Below are 21,164 nucleotides of genomic sequence, written 5' to 3'. Positions count from 1 at the left end.
CTTCGACTGTTGGGGCATTGACTTCATGGGTCCCTTTGTAAACTCATATGGGAATCAATATATCCTTATGGCAGTGGATTATGTGAGTAAATGGGTTGAAGCGGTTGCATCTCCAACCAATGATTCAAAAGTGGTGGTAAAACTCTTCAAGAGTATCATCTTCCCACGGTTTGGAGTACCAAGAGTAGTCATCAGTGATGGGGGGAGCCATTTCATCAACAAGACTCTTGAGAGTCTTTTGAAGAAGCACGGAGTAAAGCACAAGGTGGCCACCCCTTATCATCCGCAAACCAGCGGCCAAGTGGAGGTTAAAAACCGTCAGATAAAGGCCATTTTGGAAAGGACCGTGAACTCATCCAGGAAGGATTGGAGCAAGAAACTTGACGATGCTCTGTGGGCTTACAGAACCGCCTACAAGACCCCCATTGGGACTTCACCATTTAACTTGCTCTATGGGAAAAGCTGTCATCTACCGGTTGAGTTGGAATACAAGGCCTTGTGGGCAGTGAAACTTCTGAACTTTGACATCAAGAACGCACAAGAGAAGAGGGTTTTACAGCTTCATGAGCTTGAGGAGATCCGGTTAGATTCTTTTGAGAGCTCTAAGATCTACAAAGAAAGAACCAATGCGCTTCATGACAAGAAGATACACAAGAGAGAGTTCAAAGAAGGGGACCAAGTTCTGTTTTTTAACTCAAGACTTAAGCTGTTCCCTGGGAAGCTGAGGTCTAGATGGTCCGGTCCGTTCACGATTCTTGAAGTAAGACCCTATGGAGCCGTGGTTTTAAAGGGAAAAGATGGACAAGGTTTTGTGGTAAACGGCCAGAGGGTAAAGAATTACTTGGCATCAGAAACAAGGGAGGGAGCTACCTCAGTTCCTCTACTTGAACCGGAATCAGCCTGAAAAGGTATGAAAAGTCAAACTTAGCGACGTTAAACAAAGTGCTCTTGGGAGACACCCCAAGCTTATCCATACATATTTTGTTTTTCATCTTCTTTTTCTTTTTATTTGAAGCTTTTTGAAGGGTTTGTTAAGTGTTTCAGGAGTTAGACAGTGAACATTGAGAGTGACAGTGAGAAAAAGCTTGAAAAAGACACGGCCTGATGAATTAAGTCAAAGACCATACATAGCCTCGGTATCGACCCTCGGTATATTCATACCATGGTCATCTTTTACCGAGTGAAAGCTTGAGAACCTCAGCTAGATTCCTCGACTTAATTTCATCATGGTCGTGTCTGAGAAGTGCTGTGGTAAAATAACTAAGTGTGGGGGAGGCTCACGGTGTAAACACCTCGGTATAAATATACCGAGGGGCGATGTCCACTTAAAACGGTCAAAAACCTTGATCCGAGGCCGCGACCAGTTTACACCAAGGCCAGCCTGTTTAAACCCCCAACTTCACGTGTTCTTTGCTAAAAACAAGTGACCTCGGCATGATGCCCTCGTGGTGGAGCGTGCCGAGGTACTCGGTTTCAAGAAATGATCAAAAGCAAGAACACATGAAACACTTAGAACGAAAAGGAGGATTTGCGAAGTCCAAAAAAAAGACGTGAAAGCTATGGGGATTTACTCGTTAGCACGGGCTCAGACTACTCGGCTTGATACCCTCGGGGTGGAACAAGTCGAGGCAGCTCAGAGTAACACGAGAAAATTTGGCCTGGTCCGTACAGCCCACGTCATCCCCATACCGCGTCCATTTGAAGGGTTGCGCGGCATTTTGAATTTGAACACCCGGTCAAAGTGGTTTTTGGCGCGGTCAATGGCTGGAGCTGGACAGAAGGGGGGACCAGTCCCACAACAGTCCAAATGCCAGCTGGAAAGCGCGCTCCAGCCCATACCGACCTCCATACTTGGCCAAAACGCAGAGTTTGCCCTCTAGACTCTTTTCTCTGCATTTCACGAACACAACTCACTCATTTCTCGTTCATTTTGCATGATTCCAAGCGTTCTAGACTCGTTAAGGTGTTGTCTACTCTGCATAGGCATCTCATTCAGCTTAAATCTTGGATTCCCAAAGGTATTTGCATCTTAAAGAACTCATATTCTTCCTTCATTCTTTGCGAGCTTAAATGTTTGTAAAATGTGGAATCGATTCTTTAAGAGTATATCGGCCTTTGGAAACAATTTTTTAAATTCCACCAGGGTAGACAACACACAAAAAACCGGTCTTTGCATTTAAAATCACTTATTATTGTGTTTTTAAAATTCTTGAGAAAATGCGCTTGGAATCGGTCTTAATGATGATTTGTGTGTTTGAGCTGAAATGTCTAGATAAATTTTCTCTAATCGGTTGTTCTGGCTTGTTCTTACTTTCCTTGATGTTTGAAAAAGCTATGAATATCAGTTCTGCTAGAGAAAAAGTTTTGTACTTGCCAATCTTGAGATACATGTGCTTAACGATGTACTTGGCTCTGACGGTTTCTTTGAGAATCTCCCTTGCAGATGACCGGAGACCAAACCGTTCCTACCCACAAGACAAACAGAAGTGCGGGCCAGAAGAGAGTTTTGAAGGGTAAAGCCGTTGCCGTGCCACGTAGTGGAGAGACCAGCAAGAAACCCTCGATGCGACCCGATGACGAGCCAACCCCCAAACGAGCAAGAAATACTGAGCTCACTCTGACACCAGCTCTCGAGTCAAATAGAAACGGGAAGAAGGCAGCTGTGGGATCTGATGACGATGAGCCCGGAGCCTTAGTCCCTTATGTGGACAACGGTGACAAAAAGTCCAAGAAAAAACCAAAGCCCGAGCCCGAGGATGAACACTTCCCAACTACTGAGGAATATTTGGACCACTTTAACTCAATCAGAGTGGCTCAAGGTCGATTCCCTGACTTGGAGTTGCTGAGGAAACTCGAGATACTTGATGACGTGACCCTCATTTTTGAGAATATGGGCTTGGCAAAGTTCTTTGAGATGAGCGATGTTGCCTATGAAGGGATTACACAGCAGTTTCTTGCAACCTTGGAGGTCATCATCTACCCCAAGAGAGATCCAAAGCGTTTACATTGCAAAGGATTCAGCCACATTGAGTTTGAAATGGATAGCGTGCACTACAAGGTCAGTTTCAAGGAGCTTGATGAAATCTTTGGGTTTGAAAGGAATGGAAGCTCGCTTGACAAGTTTGTGTACCCTCGTGATGAGTTGGCCGCCTTGTGGGAAACAATATCTTTTGGACCCTACCTCGGAGGCAAGAGCAAGACAAGCTGCATAAGGAACCCTGCGATCAGATACACAAACCGCGTCCTAGCATCAACATTCTTCTCGACCTTTAACCCTGGTGTTATTCACACGGCCGAGCTTGAACTATTGGGACTCGGACTGAAGCCATTCATCACTCAAATGAAGAACAAGAAAGAGTTCCAAGGGCCGCTGCATGTACCATCATTGGGTGCATTCTTTGCCATTCAAATTCTCACTTATCGGCACAATGTATGGTGCGACCGCAAGAAGCGAGGAGCAAGAAGACTTCAGAACGGTTGGATAGTCACCAAGATCCTGAGGGCTCAAGGGTTTATATTCCCTGATTCACCAAAGAAGCCGAATCTCATTGATGAGTTATACCTAAGCAAAAGTGGTTTCTTCGGAGGCAAGTCAGGGGACAAATGGGTTTACAACTTCACCCTACTGCATAGAGACGGCACGCAGGTTCTCCTGCCTAACCGAAGCCTCACCATGCTCGACAAGCAGTGTAACGTCTCATTCTACGTTCTCAAAGACCAGTTGTATATCCGAGCTTTCGACCCACCAACTCGAAAATGCACCAAGGCAGCACCTAGCAAACCCGAGAACACTAATGGCCCGGAAGATTGTGATAACGAGGAGCAGAGACACTATGAGAGAAGGATCGGAGCAGGCCGCTATCACTTTGATCCGCAAGTGTGGGGTGAGCCTGAATACCACACCAAGAAGCTGTACTCGCGAGTAAACACCCTCCAAAGGTGGTGTAAGTGGCAAGACAAAACCATCCACGCATTGGTGGATTGTGTGAGGCATTTGAAGAAGAAGGTAAAGCAGCTCACGAGGCCATCCTCACCGGATAAGAACTCAGCGACCTCAACCGCACCGATTACAGAAGAAGGAGTTGGAGAAAGCTCAAACGCGAGGAACCCAGAGTTCCCACCAGGCAAAGAAGACTGGATCGACCCAGCCACGGCTTTCCTGCCTGAACCCTCAGAAAGCAGCCCACCACGTCAGCCCACTCCCGCATGCTCAACATTGAATCCCTCGCACTACTTGGAATCCGACCTCTCCGACTAAGGTATCGACTTCAACCCTTGTACATATGCATCTTGTATATATCATCTTGCATTCGTTCAGTTTGTCTTTTCACTTCTCTCACACGCTTTTATAACACAAGGGACTGTGTTATCTAAGTGTGGGGGAGGAGCTTTGTGTTTTCTGATCGTGTTTTCTTTGTTCTTATTTGACTTTTGCATTCTTGAGTCTCATTTAGCTTAATACATGTGATAAATTACATCAATCTACTTGCATCTCGCATTTTAAGATCGAGTCTAGTTGCATCATGTAGGATTGCATCAGTGCAAGGAGCAATGATAGATTTTTTCCTAGAGAGTTAATCACTTGAGAACTTGAACTAAATATGCTTGTGAAACTCATTCTGTGCTTGTAAAGCTTGAAACGATTTGAATCTGAGAAACAAGTCTGAAATACACTCAACTCTAGCTAAGTGATAACCTTGAACTTGAAATGTAAATATCTTTTGATGCATTGCTTGAATAGGCTTGTGGATACCGATATACATACTTGAGCTAGAATCGTTGTTTTTACCACCCTCCTTCCTTAGCTCAAGTAGCTGAATCCGCATCATGGATCAGTTCCCTCACCTTGAACCCATCTTTCTTTCGAGCCAATGTTTGTGTGTGAATTGTAAGGCCACCTTGGACTGAACTTGGCAGAAAGTGTTAGGTTTAGAGCGACAAGGACATGGCTCACTGAGTGATATGATCCAACATCAAGGAACCAAGAGTATTGGTGAGAAATAAGTGTGGGGGAAAAGACTTGTTGGTGAGTGGAAAAAGGTGAGCTGAGTGGAAAAGTGAGAGTGGAAATAGCTAGGGGAATGAATGAAAATGAATTAAGTCTTGGATGAAAAGAAGCCAAAGGCTCAAGTGCTCTGAAATGAAAATGAAAGAGGCTATACGTTATGAAAGAAAAGAGCTGTGTGAATAAGTGAAAACCAAGGCTTGAAAATAAAAGAAAAAGGCGAGTCCCCTAGTGAAAAGAAAACGATTGTGAAGAGTGAGGATTCTGAGAGGCTGAGCAAGTGAGAAACGCTTTGAGTGGAGTGTGGGGTGTGATGAGTCTTGCCCTTGTATGCATCGGTTGCTTTTTACCTTTAGCATTCTGCCGAAGTTTGGTTATTCATTGAGAGATCCCTTGTTGCGTTGCACCCGCTTGAATATTGATGAGATCATTTTTATCTCATGACCTTACCCTAGCCAAGCCAGCCTATTTGAACATTGCATCATTTGATTCACCGGTTACGAACTTAACGAATGTGAAAGAGTTGAATGTGATAATGACTTGTGGAGATTCCGTGTTTTAGTTGGAAAATATCCGAGTATAGCTTTGCATTGCATATTTGAGCATGAATCCGAGTTCTCTTGTGGTCACTTCTCTCTAAAAAGGAAATATGAGCTCCATCTGCATTACAACCTCTCTCTCTCATTTGTTCTTTTTGCTTGAGGACAAGCAAAGGACAAGTGTGGGGGAGTTGATATGTTTATATTTTACATCATTTAGATTGCATTATAGAGTCCTCATCATGTGTTTTCTCATGTAAATTGAGTCTTTAGGCGTTAAAATAGGACTTATGACTTGCATTAGGTCCCAAAGAGTTTTGCATGTTTTGAAGTCTTTATCAGGAGCTTTGGAGACCAATTGGAGCCTAAGAAGAGAAACAGAAAAGAAAACGGTGAAGAAAAGGGTCAAAAATGGTGAAAACCGCTTGGAGGAATTTCTCGGCCAAATCTCGTACCGGCTGGTCGGAAACCTCGGCCAAAATGTTTACCGGACGCTCATTACCGGCCAAAAACCTTACCGATCGGCCAGAATCGAGTATCGAGTGCAAAAATACCATGGGACAAGTTTTTGACCGAGGCAAGGATTTTTACGACCAAAAAGCTTACCGCGGTACACAGCCCTCGGCCATTTTTCTTACCGCGGGAAGGTTTTTACGACCAAAAGTTGTCCTTGCCCGCGCAATTCAGAAATCAGCAATCCGGGGAACCTTACCGTCCGAATCAGTTGGCGGGGTCTTCACCAAAGTTGGAGATAATCAAGCAAAGATTCCAGAACAGTTGTAATCATCCAATTCGGACCAGTGGAGAGAAAGATATGGCTTCCGGAGCATTCACCAGCATTGCGCGTACCCAAGAACTGAACGGCGAACTTCAAAGATCATGGCGGACGGAGCCCCTCCTGTCCAAACCAGCTTACCCGGTCTTCATCAAAGTTCGAGATCCATGGAAGAAATTCTCAGAGCATTTGGAATCGCTCAATTCGGAGCAAAGGTTTGGAAGATAGCGTCTCCGGAGTTCATATCGGTCTAAAAGTCTATTTTCCGGTAATTCCAATGCGGCGCAAAGATGTGAAATCCAGGAAGCCTTCCACTCCCCAAGCTCCGATGGTTTCTTCACCAAAGTTCAAGCTCATTGAGTCATCTTGACTGTGGAACTGGTCCCAGAGCAATTGGAGTCGTGTTCTGAAAGTTATCGTTTCCGGAGGGTGACATGGTCGATACAAGCCTAAATGAGTTGCGACACGCGCTAAGTGTTTTCACAAGCCTCGGTACCTTTACCTTGGCATCACTCAAGTCGAGGCTCATATCTTGGAAGTATTTTGGACCAGACCTCGTCCCAAAGCCTTGGCATGATTAGATCGAGGCATGCATACGTAAGAACAGAAGCTGAAAACGACTAAGTGTTGAGAGTACACCTCGGTGTAATGACCTCGGCGTGCATGCCGGACTGTGTTCTCCCAAACACCTCGACATCATGACCCCTCGACATTTTATCCCGAGGTCCCTTGTCACGAACCCAGAATCAATAACAGAATGGCTTAAGAACACACACGTGAGGATGGATCAAAGACTAGGGTTCATGCATGTTCTTGACGTGTTCTTCACGAGATCTTCACCTGGATCCTGACTCACGTGCACACCTCGGCATGAAGACCTCGGCTTCACTTTCCGACACACCGTGGCACTCACCCATCAACCCAAGGAAGCGGTTCAGTACCCGGTTTGTTCTGGTCTGACCCGCGACACTTTCCCTTTGCTATAAATACATTTTGAGACTAAAAACCTAGTTATCTTATCTCTTATCTGTTTTTAGCTTTAAGAACTTGCCTCCTTTGTGAAACTTGATTAATCTAATCCGATATCTCGTTTTTGCATCAGAATCTTGTTCTTTCTTTATTTTTTTTATCATCCAAACATCAAACTCCTTATCATGACTAGCTACACGTCTTGCAAAAGACTTAGTGAGCTCGTTATGATTAGTGAGTAGTCGTTTAAGCGGCTTTAGATAGGTAGATTAGGGTGCTTTCAAGGTGGATTAAGGGGTTTAGGTGTCTAGTCTTGCATGTTTCATTCCTTAACCGACGAGATCTCTAGGCTGGATCCAAGCACATCACTTGAGGTTCAGATCTGAGACATATCTCGCATCAAAAGTGTTTGTAGAAATGTCTGAACCACTCGGTTAAGGGTTTAAGAGTCTTTCATCGCGAGAGCGATAGTTTGTTCTCTTAAATGACATTTTTTGAACCGATTCTTATTGCTGACTGATTTATGATTCTCAAAAGGGATTTTGGTATGAAAAAAAAAAGGATCAGTTTAGATGTTTAATACTTTCATGAGAAGATTAACATGCCTTGAGTTCAAAGTTAAATAAAATCGCTTGATAACATGATTCATTAACCCATTAGTCTAGCTTGGAAGCACCCGAGTCAAATATCCTGTCTAAAGCTTCTGCCTTTATCATTCATTATCATCATCTGAATCACCTGTTTGTTGTTTGCATCTTGATTAGTTTGAATCTCTGCTTTTACTTAACTTTATTGCTTATTTGCCCGTTAATCATCGTCACCAAGCTTTTACTTTCTTGTCTTGACTTAAGTGAACAAATAACATAGGCTAGTGTCTCGTTTACAAGCTTGGTTTGACACCCCTTATACTACTCTGACAAGGGGATTGATAACCCTTCTAACAGCTGGAAAACTCTTAGTTATCAAACATTCAAGCAAGCAACCACCAAGCAAGCAAGAAATCAATCACTCATCAAGTACACATGCGGAAGCGACTTTAAACTACAAGCACAATAAACCTATCATGCATGCAACCATTTTCACATCTAATTCTCATTTCGAGGCCTCTAATGGCTCAGACACTCCCCCAGTTTCGTGGCTGCCAGCCGGAACCTATCTCACCACACTGGATCATAGGCCCGACACCACTGGACCACTTAACCCCTCACGTCAACGGCCCTGCTGTCACATCCATGTACAGCACCTGGCCGAGGGATCGACCCAAGTAACCCTCCAGGCTTAAGATGGGAGTGTCTTCCCATTTCCTAAATTTTCAAGTGTAAATAAACCACACACATGCATGCCACAGTAAACCTTTTACTAAGCATTCACGGGTTTATTTACCACAATACCTGATCCGTTAGCTTTACCCCTGAAAACTAATAGATCATCTAGGTATTGTCACCACACAATATCCGGCTTGATAGTTTCACCCCAGGAAACTATCTAACCCTCAGGATATTCACATCACACAGATGCCCGGTATAATAGTTTTACCCTTAAAACTATTCAACCCCCTGGACATTAACCCCCTTACCATTTCACCGTGGTTATGCATGGATTTGGCGTACAGACACAACCCCAGTGCGTCTGAACCCAAAACCATCATGTTAACCCCAGCACCATCCCTAAGTTTGGAACTCACCTTTCTTGGACTAACGCTCTAGATCCCCTGCTCGCTCCTTTGAGACTTCCTTTGGATCTATAGACATTATCTAAGTAAAAGTCGAGCCTAAGGTAATTTAGATTTATAACCGAAATATAAAGCTTACTGACTATTCTTGTTTCCGCTAGCTACCGCGATACACCTACCGCCGGAAAATGCCTCCGCGATCCTTCCACCACGCTATTTCTCACTACCTATCACTCTCTAACTTTTTCTCTCTAAAGCTTAGAACAGAAGTGAGAAAATGGCTGGGAGGTTCGGATATTTATAGGGGAAACTAAGGCTTAGTGGGTTTTGACAACTAACTAACCCGTATTGGTCCATTCTGGCGGCAGCGCCATGTCGCGACATGTGTCCATACACATGCCCTAACTTGCGGCCCAAGCTGCTCTGTTCTGTCCCTGACGGGTCCGACCACTAGCCCACGCTAGGTCTGACATCGGCGGCTCGCTGTCCCCTCCCTAGCCCGTCCAGTCTAGTCTGATCTGAAGCCCGCGCTATTACTGACATTGGCAGCTGGTTGTCCCCTAGTTAGCTGACATACCCACATGGTCTTGTCTGCCACTACCCTTGGGATCCGTGCCGTCATGTTTTCTGGTTATGCGGTTTCCATCCCGCTTTAGCCCCGCTGTCCCGACCACAGTTCCGCTTCCTCGGCTAAATCTTGAACTGTTCAGCCAAACTCCATTCTGTCTTGACATAAATGCCTCTCTTGGTCCCCATTCTCATCTCAAGCCATCCCCTAGTCCAGACCGCGACTTTGGATTTTTGGCTGTCTTAGCTCACGGTTGGGGTATTACATTCTCCCTCCCTTACTAGAATTCGTCCCGAATTCTATTAAGACCGCGACGGCTCCCAATGCTCAATGATGGTGTCTTCCTCGAAGAACCTGGGTACTATTCCTTGAATCGTGTCTCATCGTCCCACGTGATCACCTCCCAGTTTTGTCTCCCCCAAAACACTTGGATCTGTGGTATCTCTCGGTTCTTCAACTTCCTCACTCGCCTTTCTCCAATACTCAAAGGCCCTTCCGGATACGTCAAATCTGGCTGCAGATCCCGAATCAGTTCTTGCACTATCGCATTCGGATCTGGTACATGCTTCTGATGCATGGAGACATGAAACACTGGGTGAAGTTTCATGTCTGGTGGCAATTCCAACTGATATGCCACCTCTCCCACTCTTCCCGTGATCTGGTAAGGCCATATGTATCTGACTGCCAGCTTACCGACTTTCCCAAAGCGGTCTCCTACCGCGAATGTCACTTCTCTTTGATTCTGATCAGGATACTTCTTTTGCAGATCCTGGGCTTTCTTCATATTGGCTCGGAGCACCTACAATTTCTCTATGGTCTCGTCCACCATTGGTGGTCCGAATAGCTTCCTCTCCCCAATTTCTGTCCAGCACAGAGGGGTTTGGCATGGTCTCCCATATAAAACCTCATATGGAGACATGCCGATGCTCGCATGGAAGTTATTGTTGTATGAGAATTCAACCAAGGGTAGGTGTTGTTCCCATACCTTAGCCCAGTTTAGAATACACAGCCGCAACAAGTCCTCAATTGTCCGGATAGTGCGTTCAGTTTGTCTGTCCGTCTCAGTATGAAACGCCGTGCTCATCTTTACTTATATGCCTAAGGCTCCTTGCAATGCTCGCCAGAACGCTGCTGTGAACCTTGGATCTCGATCCGATATGATATCCGCTGGCACTCCATGAAGTTTCACGATCTGATTCACGTATAACTCGGCTACTTCTACTGGATCCATATCCCGAATTGCTAGCAAATGGGCCACCTTGGTCATCCGGTCGACAATGACCCATATCGAGTTGTTCATCCTGCCTTTTCCCACCGGTAGACCTCAAATGAAGTCCATCGAGATCGAGTACCACTTCCACTGTGGTACTAGTAGACTCTGTAGCAGACCACCTGGTACTCGATGCTCCACCTTGATCTGCTGGCAAATTTGTCACTTTGCCACCCAATCCGCCACCGATCTTTTTATTCCCGCCCAGTGATAGTACTTCCTGATGTCCTTGTACATTTTGGTACTACCTGGGTGAATGCTCCAACGTGACTGGTGTGCCGTCATCATGATCTCTTCCCTCAATCCATCTCCTCTAGGAACCGTGATTCTCCCCTTAAGTAGAAGAGTCCCATCTTCTGCTAAGTGAGAATCACTAACCGTTGGTTCCTCGGGGTTTTCAAGTCTCTCCACAAGTCTTTGGCACTCTGTGTCTCTCTGCTGAGCTTTCCGAATTCTCTGGATCAAACTTGCTTGATTTGCTGCTTGGAGTACCATGAGTTCTCCGGTTTCTCCATCTAAGGCCGCTAAACTCACCTGACTTAGCCCCTTACTAAAAGTTTCCATCTTGTCTTGCCTGCTCACATCCGTCCTTCGCCGGCTCAATGCATCCGCAACCATGTTCGCCTTGCCCGGATGGTATTGAATCCTGATGTTGTAGTCGGTGATGAACTCCATCCACCTTCTCTGGCGCAGGTTGAGATCTGGTTGAGTGAACAAGTATTTAAGACTTTTATGATCGGTAAATACTTTTACGGTTTTCCCATACAAGTAGGATCTCCAAATCGTCAATGCAAATACCACCGCCGCCATCTCTAGGTCATGAGTGGGGTAGTTTTCTTCATGCTTCCTCAACTGTCGTGATGCATAGGCTATGGTCCTGCCTCCTTGCATTAAGATGCATCCTAATCCCACTCGTGATGCATCCGTGTACACAGTATAAAATTTCCCTAGCTCAGGTAACGTTAATACTGGTGCTGTTGTCAAAGCTTCCTTAAGCTTGACGATCGCCTTCTCCACCTCTTCATTCCACACAAAGGGTACATCCTTCCCTGTGAGTTTAGTAAAATGCTTGGCTATGGACGAGAATCCTTTCACAAACTTCCGATAGTATCCCGCCAAACCTAGAAAACTTCTCACTTCTGTTACAGTTGTGGGTCGAGGCCACTCCTAGACAATTGTAATCTTGTCTGGATCTCCTGACACCCCTTGTTCTGACACCCGGTGTCCGAGAAATCCTATCTCTTTTCCATAATCTGCATTTGCTAAACTTCCTCTCTCTTAATCTCTCCAGGACCTTCCTCAGGTGCAGTCCATACAGCTTCCTCTCTCTTAATCTCTCTAGGACCTTCCTCAGGTGCTGTCCATGCTCCTCCTTAGTCTTTGAGTAGATTAAGATGTCATCGATGAACACGATCACGAAACTATCCAAATAGTCGTGAAACACCTCGTTCATCAATCACATGAAGACCGCTGGCGCATTGGTTAGCCCAAACGGCATCACCACGAACTCGTACTGCCCGTACCGAGTGTTGAACACCGTCTTCATTACGTCCCTCTCTAAGATTGGAATCTGGTGGTACCCTGACGTGATAACACCGTATTTTGACCACTTTTATGGATCGTTTTGAAATACTTTTTTCTATGTTTTTAATTACTTTTAAGTACTTTTATTACGTTTTTCTAGTATTTGTAGTTCCAAGACTCTTTTCAGGTAACTTAGGGAAAAGCTTAACAAAATGGATAGAAAACCAGATTTCAGCTCAGAGTCAAACCGTCATAAGTTCACCCCTGATTGAAGGCCTTCTCACCGTCTGATCCAGCTCAAATTTCGAGACCTTAAAGATGGAAGTATCAGCTTTCCAGTGCACTTTACAGCTTGGCAATCCAACGGTTCAATCAAAAGATACGCGAAGAGCAAGATGTCCCGTAAACCAGCCGGCAAGCACTTCTACCCGCGGCCAAACACTCATTCCCCACGGTCAGGAGCATCCCGGCCGCAGCAAACACTCATTCCCCACGGTCAGAGCACTCCCGACCGCGGCAATCAACCTCCGAGCCCAAAAAGCCCATTTCTGAAGCCCACATTTGGAGAAACCCTAAGTGACGTCCTGAGAGGTCTTGAGCACTATAAATACATGTCTTAGGAACCCTAAACGATGTGTAAACTCAGACCACAGAAAAATTTACTTCATATTTTTATTGTTTTTGCTTTAGCTTTTAGGGAGAGAGAGATTTGTTCTCTTGAACCCTTGTTCTTTCTTTTTCCATTTCGGTTTCTATTCTACTTCTTAATACTATGTTTTTGATTTCGTTCATCATGTCTGAGTAGTTTTATTGTTGGGATTAAGGGATTTTCGATGGGGCTTTATATGTTCGATGAGGATTCCATGAGCTTTTGAGCCGAATCTTAGAACTTTTTCTGCGGAATTTCGTTTTTACTGCATGAGAGTAGCATCATGAACTACAATCTGATCCAGATGCTTGGTGACACGAAAGTGTTCATCAGGTATCAGATCTAGTTTGGGAGAGCAAAACAAACATAGGAGTGGAAACCTACCTATGGGAGATTTGTGAATTAGGACGAGTCTTAAACATAATGCATCTCTTCTCTTCCAGGGCCAGAGTGGAAACCTACTGGTCAGGGTTGAGAGAGATAGTTGTCTATGATCACGACAGTGGCGTATTCATACGTCCGTGACTCCAGTTCGAAAAGTTTAAGCTAAGATCTTATCAATTTTACTCTCTAGCAATGTTTTGAATCGTTCGTACCCCTGAGAAAACCTCCCTGAACCCCAACGCCTTCTTTCCCATTTCTTTACACCGATTTTTCTTTCAGCCTTAGTACAATATTGTCTTTCCATTTTAGTTCATTTTCATTTAAGCAATTAGATATCAATTTTTTACATTTTTAGTCATTTTCATTAAGTTTAGTTATTAAGCCATTTAGTTCCCGTATTCTCTTTTAAGATTTCGTTTTTGCATTTCAAACACACTACCAAACCCCCACAAAACCGTTTTGGTTCTAGACTTCCTTACTTAATACTTATTTCAAAGGCTTTTTGCAGGAAAAGATCCTCTTTCCCTGTGGATTCGATCCCTAAGTACTACAATCGATCAGCTGTGCACTTGCGGCTATTGATTTCAATTAGGGTAAAACTTGACAACCCTCGACACAATCACATCAAGTCACCATCAAGTTTTTGGCGCCGTTGCCGGGGAAGGCACGCGTTTTCTTTTCTGCAAAACCCCGAGAAAGGTTAGTAAATCGACTCTACAACCCCCTTTTCTGCAACTTTCCTTTTTTCGGTTATTTTGTTTCCATTTCAGAAGATATGGATCCTATAAATCGAAATATACACTATGAGGAAGATTTCTATAACACTCCTCAAGCCACCAGACGCAGAGAAGAACACCATGCCCGAAATTTTAGCTACATGGATCGATACAGCCAGCCAAACCACCCTTACCACCGGCGCAGAGAGACTATTCGACGCCGGGAAGATCCTTATGGCCCTCCTCCAACCTACTTCGAGCCACACGCCTGTAATCCTCCATTGCAGAACCCTAGTCAGCAAGAGGACAACTTGAGGATCAGCAGACGTTTGGGACGCCTCGAAGGGATGATAAACCAGTTCCTTGATCAGCAGATTCTCACCGAAAACACCCTGGTCAAGAGAATTGATTCAATCTCTGAAGATTTCAACAATAAATTTGATGATATGGCCAATTATGTTCAAGTTTTGGAAGAGCAAACCTACAAGGACTCACAAACACTAGCTGGGATGATCCACCAAGTCGCAACAGAGCAGACAAGACAAGGGTATGACATCATACAAAAATCAAGTGATATTGTCGAATCAAAACAGGAGATTAAAGAAGTCAGAGAATCCACCTCCTGGTATAGAGAGAAGACAGACGAAGAGTTGCAAGAGATCGAGCACAGGGTGAACAAACTCGAGCTCAAAGCACGGGAGATTGATGCAAGAATGGAGCAGATGCCCAACATTGAGCAAATTGAGGGATTTTCTAAGAAATCTCCCAAAAATCCTAATGAAGATGCACAACAACGCCCTGGTATGAGTTCATACGATGCTAATCTACCAAATAAAGATACAGGAGAAGTTCGTGTCAAGTACAAGAAGGAAGAGACGGACTTTGAGCAAGTCATATCTGGAGCCGCGGGTCCAAGCAACCTGACCGCGGCCAAGACCCTTTTTCCCGCGGTCGCGACACCTCTGACCGCGGGAGTTGGTCGCTCAGATGCTCTTCCGGGTTTTGAGAGGAAATAATACATCTTCTGTCCCAACTTCAGCCTCCAGCACCTAAAAAAGAAACTCAGGAAGAAGAAAACCAAGTTTCAGATGAAGAACCAGATTGGCAGGAATCATTACCTTGTATGATGGCAAAGGAATGTGTTGAAGATTCAGCTGATTCTTCAATCCAAGAAGACCAGACATGCAGTGAGATAAAAATGCCATACATCGATTTCAATCATTGAATATGACGCTGCAGCTTTCTTTTGTGAATCCTATTCTGCGTTCGAGACACCAGCCAACACCTACAGAGAAAGGCAAGTTCGAATTCTCCATAAGGTCAAGACTACAGGTCAGTTTCTTATTTCTTGTTCTATTAGAGGAGAAATGTTTAAAAACATGCTATGTGATTCTGGAGCTTGTCTTAACATGATGTCCAAGGCAATTGCTTTGAGACTTGGTACTAAACACCTGCGCAGGACTAGAGAAAAAATTAGTCTAGCTGATGATTCTAATGCAACACCTCAAGGAATAGCTCATGAAATTCCTTTGAGAATAGGAGATTGCATAGTGCCTGTCGACTTCTACATTGTCGAAACGAGAGATGCAACATATCCAGTGATTCTCGGATGGTCTTTTCTAGCAACTTCGGGAGCTATAATGGACTGGCCAAACCGGAGGATTTCATTTGCTAATATTGAAAAAGATGTCTTCACAGAAGCTGTTCCATACAACAGCAAAGCAGGAAAACGTTCTGCAACAGAAGAGTTTGAAGAAGAACTTTGGAGTGACGAAGAACCTGCTAGGCGAAGCAAGGAGATGTCGAAAAAGACTTGTCTCAGGACAAGGTCTTCTTCATTGGAATAAGTCACGTCCAAAACCAAAAGTCGAGATAAATGACTTAAAACAGAAGCGCTTAATGGGAGGCAACCCATTTAGGCATTGTTTTCTTTAGGATTTTTCTTTCTTTTTCTTTTGATCTTTTTCTTTTTCTTTTGATCTTTTTCTTTTTCTTAGTTTCAGGTGTTTCTTATAAAACAAAAAAGCCAAAAAAATCAAAAAACCAAAAAAAACCAAAAAGAAGGATGGTACCTGACTGCTCGGCCCAGCAGGAACCAAGGAGAAGCAGGAAGAGGCCGCGATATAAGCCCCCGGGGTCGCAGACGTTCTGACCGCGGGAAACGACCCATCAACCGTGGTCGCGTGATCCTGACCGCGGCCAAGTACTTGTTTGCCGCGGTCGTATGGCCCCTGACCGCGGTACTTGGTCGTTGACATCAAACCCGACCCCAAACCACCCCTTTCACCTCATTTCACCTCACCAATCACCCTCCACCTCATTCATCACCCTCCACCACCTTCATCACCACCCAGCACCTTCCCAAAACCTCTTCGAATGAATCCGGTACATCTCCACCAGCATCCCGGATCCAGGTAAGTTCTCTTTGTCCTTACCAATTCGATTATCTATGCATTTTTCTCATCCAATCTCGACTTGTTTCACACTGAGGACAGTGTGATTTAAGTCTGGGGGAGGATTTCATCCCTTTCTAACCACTTTTCTTTCATGAGTCTTGCATTATCTACACTTTTTGCATTTTCCTTAAAGTTTTTCAAAATCGGTTTTCAAAACAAAATACGTTTTAAAAGGGAATGGTGAACATGAATCAATGATAGTTGACTGTGTGCTTTTAGACTGTTCCTAGTGTCATGCTCATTCATGATTTAGGACTAGACTAGGCGGTAGCTAAGCACATTTGAAACAAAGTACCCCAGAGGAATTTGAATGATTTCGATTTAGATGAAGGGATACACTAGCTCTGTTTTATTTGGACTTAATTTGGACTTAATTTTCTCATTGAAGCATTAGACCAGGGAAACGAATCATTCATTCAGGACTCCTTTTATCCTTTTACCACTCTCTGTTGATCCTGAATGGCTAGTTCATCTAAAGCTAGTTCCCCACCTTAACCAATCCTCTTTCAAACCACATGCACTCTTGTTTTCTATTGTCTTATATGCAGATAAGTGCAAAAACGTTGCAGAGAAAGAGGAATGACGCACTTTTCAGTCACCAAGGACATAGACCTGCAATTTGCCGGAAAAGTTCCCGGAAGGATCCAACACAAGAGGAAGCTCAGTTTGCCTTAGAAAAATCTCAAAATTTGGTACAATCTTGTCCTCTAGTCTCTCTCCCTTTACAAGACATTTCCTATTCAAAAAAAAAAATCTGAAAATAAAGAAAAAAAGGAAATAAAAGCCTTAGAGAGTCTAGAGAGGTCGAAATTTAAGTCCCAAGGCAACTGAAGTTCAATTTTATGGAGTTTTGGAGATTTTTTTCTGATTCCCGGAAAGAATCTAAGTCTGGGGGAACAGCTGTTTACAACAAAGGAGGAAGGATTATGCAACAACATTTGGCAAGAAGAACTAACTGAAAACTTTGGTCATCAACAGATCCTTATCTCTCTTGCGGTTTTGCATATTATCTTGCATCCTCCAGATCTTCGGGTAACCCGAAACACTTTAACTCCACCACTTAAATAGCCCTTTAATGCCAAACACCGTCTACCCTGGAAATGTCTTTAATGAGAACTCACTGTTGAACTTAATGAATGTAGAGAGCTAGTTGACTGGAATCAAGATTTAGATTATTTAAGTTTTGCATGACGGAAAAAGTGGACTAGTATCTCTTGTGCACTGGTGAGAATTTTATAGATTAAGTTGTGGATTGATGCACTATCTTTGGTCCTAGTTTAGGAGTTCATGTCTATGAGATTTGTGTATTTCCTATTTTTGGTTTAACTTAACCAGTTTAGGCTTTTGTTTTGCTTGAGGACAAACAAAGGTTTAAGTCTGGGGGAGTTGATAACACCGTATTTTGACCACTTTTATGGATCGTTTTGAAATACTATTTTCTATGTTTTTAATTGCTTTTAAGTACTTTTATTATGTTTTTCTAGTATTTGTAATTCCAAGACTCTTTTCAGGTAACTTAGGGAAAAGCTTAAAAAAATGGATAGAAAACCAGATTTCAGCTCAGAGTCAAACCGTCAGAAGTTCACCCCTGATTGAAGGCCTTCTCACCGTCTGATCCAGCTCAAATTTGGAGAAACTTAAAGATGGAAGTATCAACTTTCCAGTGCACTTTACAGCTTGGCAATCCAACGTTTCAATCAAAAGATACACGAAAAGCAAGATGTCCCGTAAACCAGCAGGCAAGCACTTCCACCCGCGGCCAAACACTCATTCCCCACGGTCAGGAGCATCCCGACCACGGCAAACACTCATTCCCCACGGTCAGAGCACTCCCGACCGCGGCCATCAACCTCCGAGCCCAAAAAGCCCATTTCTGAAGCCCACATTTGGAGAAACCCTAAGTGACGTCCAGAGAGGTCTTGAGCACTATAAATACATGTCTTAGGAACCCTAAACGATGTGTAACCTCAGACCACCGAAATATTTACTTCATATTTTTATTGTTTTTGCTTTAGCTTTTAGGGAGAGAGAGATTTGTTCTCTTGAACCCTTGTTCTTTCTTTTTCCATTTCGGTTTCTATTCTACTTCTTAATACTATGTTTTTGATTTCGTTCATCATGTCTGAGTAGTTTTATTGTTGGGATTAAGGGATTTTCGATGGGGATTTATATGTTCGATGAGGATTCCATGAGCTTTTGAGCTGAATCTTAGAACTTTTTCTGCGGAATTCGTTTTTACTGCATGAGAGTAGCGTCATGAACTACAATCTGATCCAGATGCTTGGTGACACGAAAGTGTTCATCAGGTATCAGATCTAGGTTGGGAGAGCAAAACAAACATAAGAGTGGAAACCTACCTATGGGCGATTTGTGAATTAGGACGAGTCTTAAACATAATACATCTTTTCTCTTCCAGGGCCAGAGTGGAAACCTACTGGTCAGGGTTGAGAGAGATAGTTGTCTATGATCACGACAGTGGCGTATTCATACGTCTGTGACTCCAGTTCGAAAAGTTTAAGGTAAGATCTTATCAATTTTACTCTCTAGCAATGTTTTGAATCGTTCGTACCCCTGAGAAAACCTCCCTGAACCCCAACGCCTTCTTTCCCATTGATTTACACCGATTTTTCTTTCAAGCTTAGTTCAATATTGTCTTTCCTTTTTAGTTCATTTTCATTTAAGGAATTAGATATCCGTTTTTTACATTTTTAGTCATTTTCATTAAGTTTAGTTATTACGCCATTTAATTCTCGTATTCTCTTTTAAGATTTTGTTTTTGCATTTCAAACACACTACCAAACCCCCACAAAACCGTTTTGGTTCTAGACTTCCTTACTTAATACTTATTTCAAAGGCTTTTTGCAGGAAAAGATCCTCCTTCCCTGTGGATTCGATCCCTAAGTACTACAATCGATCCGCTGTGCACTTGCGGCTATTGATTTCAATTAGGGTAAAACTTGACAACCCTTGACACATCACATCAAGTCACCATCATGACGCCAGATCTATCATAGAGAACCAGCTTGCTCCTTGCAATTGATCCAACAATTCATCAATCCTCGGAAATGGATACTTATCCTTGATCGTGACATTGTTGCACTACAAGAAAACAGTGATTTAGCGACCTCATATACAGTTGCTAATTAGTCGCTAACACTAAATTTACGACCGAGTTCCGACTAATAGCATCAGTCGCTAATATTGAGTCGCTAAATTAATTCGTTGCTTATCAGTCGCCAAATACCGACTGAATAACGACTAAATGTTGACGAAGTTAATCAGTCGCAAAGTAGTCGTTACCTTAGTGACTGATTGACGACTGTTTTTGCGACGTATTTGCGACTGAATGACGACCATATGGTTCGATAATTAAATGATATTTGGTGCAATTCAACGACTGTTTTGTGACGTATTTATGACTGTATTCCGACTGATTTACGACTGCATTGCGACGGCTTCAATAAATGAAAACAAAATCTAGTTTTACGATTAGATTCCTCCAAATCTGATAATTTGAATCCATTATACATTTTAAATAACAATTTACTGAACAATATTCAAATGTAAAATGCAAAAAGTCATTATATTACATAATACCATTGTTTTAAAAAAAGACATAAAACCATTGTTCTAAAAGTTACTAAACAAAGATCAAATGGTTACATACTTAACCATTGAGATAAGTTCAAAAGAGTGAGCCGAGATACTTAAAAAAAGAGACGTAGAAAAACCTTAAGAGTGAGTTGGATCACTTGGAAGAGTTTGATTTGCAGCCAAAGAATCCATGAACTTTGGATCAGTTTCAGTCAAATACTTTTCCACCATAGATAACTTCTCCAGCTTGGCTTGTTGCTCTGCTTCACGCTTGGAGTTCTCAGCCGCTTGTTCTTCTATTTTGCGATGAGCTTCTTGTAGCTGCTCTTCCAATCCCTTGTATGTTGAAGAGCTTCCTGGGCATTTCCTCTTTCCATTGACATGTGTCTCTGAAAGACTTCCAATTCCATAAGGAATACCTCGCTCATTTATGAAAGTTGACTGCAAAAAAAAAATAAGGATCAAAACATCAATGCATATATATTAACATCAAAGCATCAAACAAAGTAACAACTTGAAAGCTATAGAAGCAAAGCATAATATAAAAGAACACATCAAAAATAAAAAACGAAGACTTTACCTGAAGAAAAATCTCATTCTCCTCTTCTATGGTTAGCCCCAACGATGGTGAAGTACCATCTGAAGTCTCTGAGTCTATCCCGAGGTCAGCCAACTTGGAATCCAGGTTCTTCCTATAAGCCTCAGCCACATTCTTGGACTTTTAGTCTACAAACGTTCCATCTCGTTTTGTATGAACCTTGATGAAAATTTCACCAAGGCTCACCGGTCTTCCCAACTCTTCTTCCTGAAATGATAACAATATAAAGAATGAGTTAGTTCCCATCTGACTAAAGATGATATATAACTTATGAGAAAGTTAAAAATTGATATACTTACCATTTCTTGTTGGATTTGGAGGAATGACTTCTGCCATGAGAAGTGAACATGAGGACCAAGTCCATTACGCTCAGACATCCGAGCAGCTGATGTGGTGGAACTCTTCTCTTTGGCTTCTTCAGTGTCCCAATACTCTGTCATTTGTT

At 43.2% G+C, this 21,164-nt stretch overlaps 1 protein-coding gene across 1 annotated transcript; it reads right to left on the bottom strand.

Annotated features, from left to right (window-relative positions):
• Nucleotides 1–9,889: 9,889 nt before the first annotated feature.
• Nucleotides 9,890–10,312, bottom strand: LOC112086599. Its single transcript, XM_024155571.1, has one exon. It carries the CDS (start codon nucleotides 10,310–10,312, stop codon nucleotides 9,890–9,892), a length of 423 nt encoding a protein of 140 aa, XP_024011339.1.
• Between the last annotated feature and the right edge of the window lie 10,852 nt (nucleotides 10,313–21,164).

This window comes from Eutrema salsugineum, unplaced genomic scaffold (genome assembly GCF_000478725.1).
Source record: "Eutrema salsugineum unplaced genomic scaffold, Eutsalg1_0 scaffold_2, whole genome shotgun sequence".
Lineage (NCBI taxonomy): Eukaryota > Viridiplantae > Streptophyta > Magnoliopsida > Brassicales > Brassicaceae > Eutrema > Eutrema salsugineum.
The sequence above is the reverse complement of the archived record's forward strand: the minus strand, read 5'-3'. Positions and strand labels throughout refer to the sequence as shown.

What these genes read in the sequence shown, in the direction of transcription:
- LOC112086599 (XM_024155571.1), bottom strand. Translation starts at nt 10,312, where the DNA reads ATGAAGAAAGCCCAGGATCTGCAAAAGAAGTATCCTGATCAGAATCAA.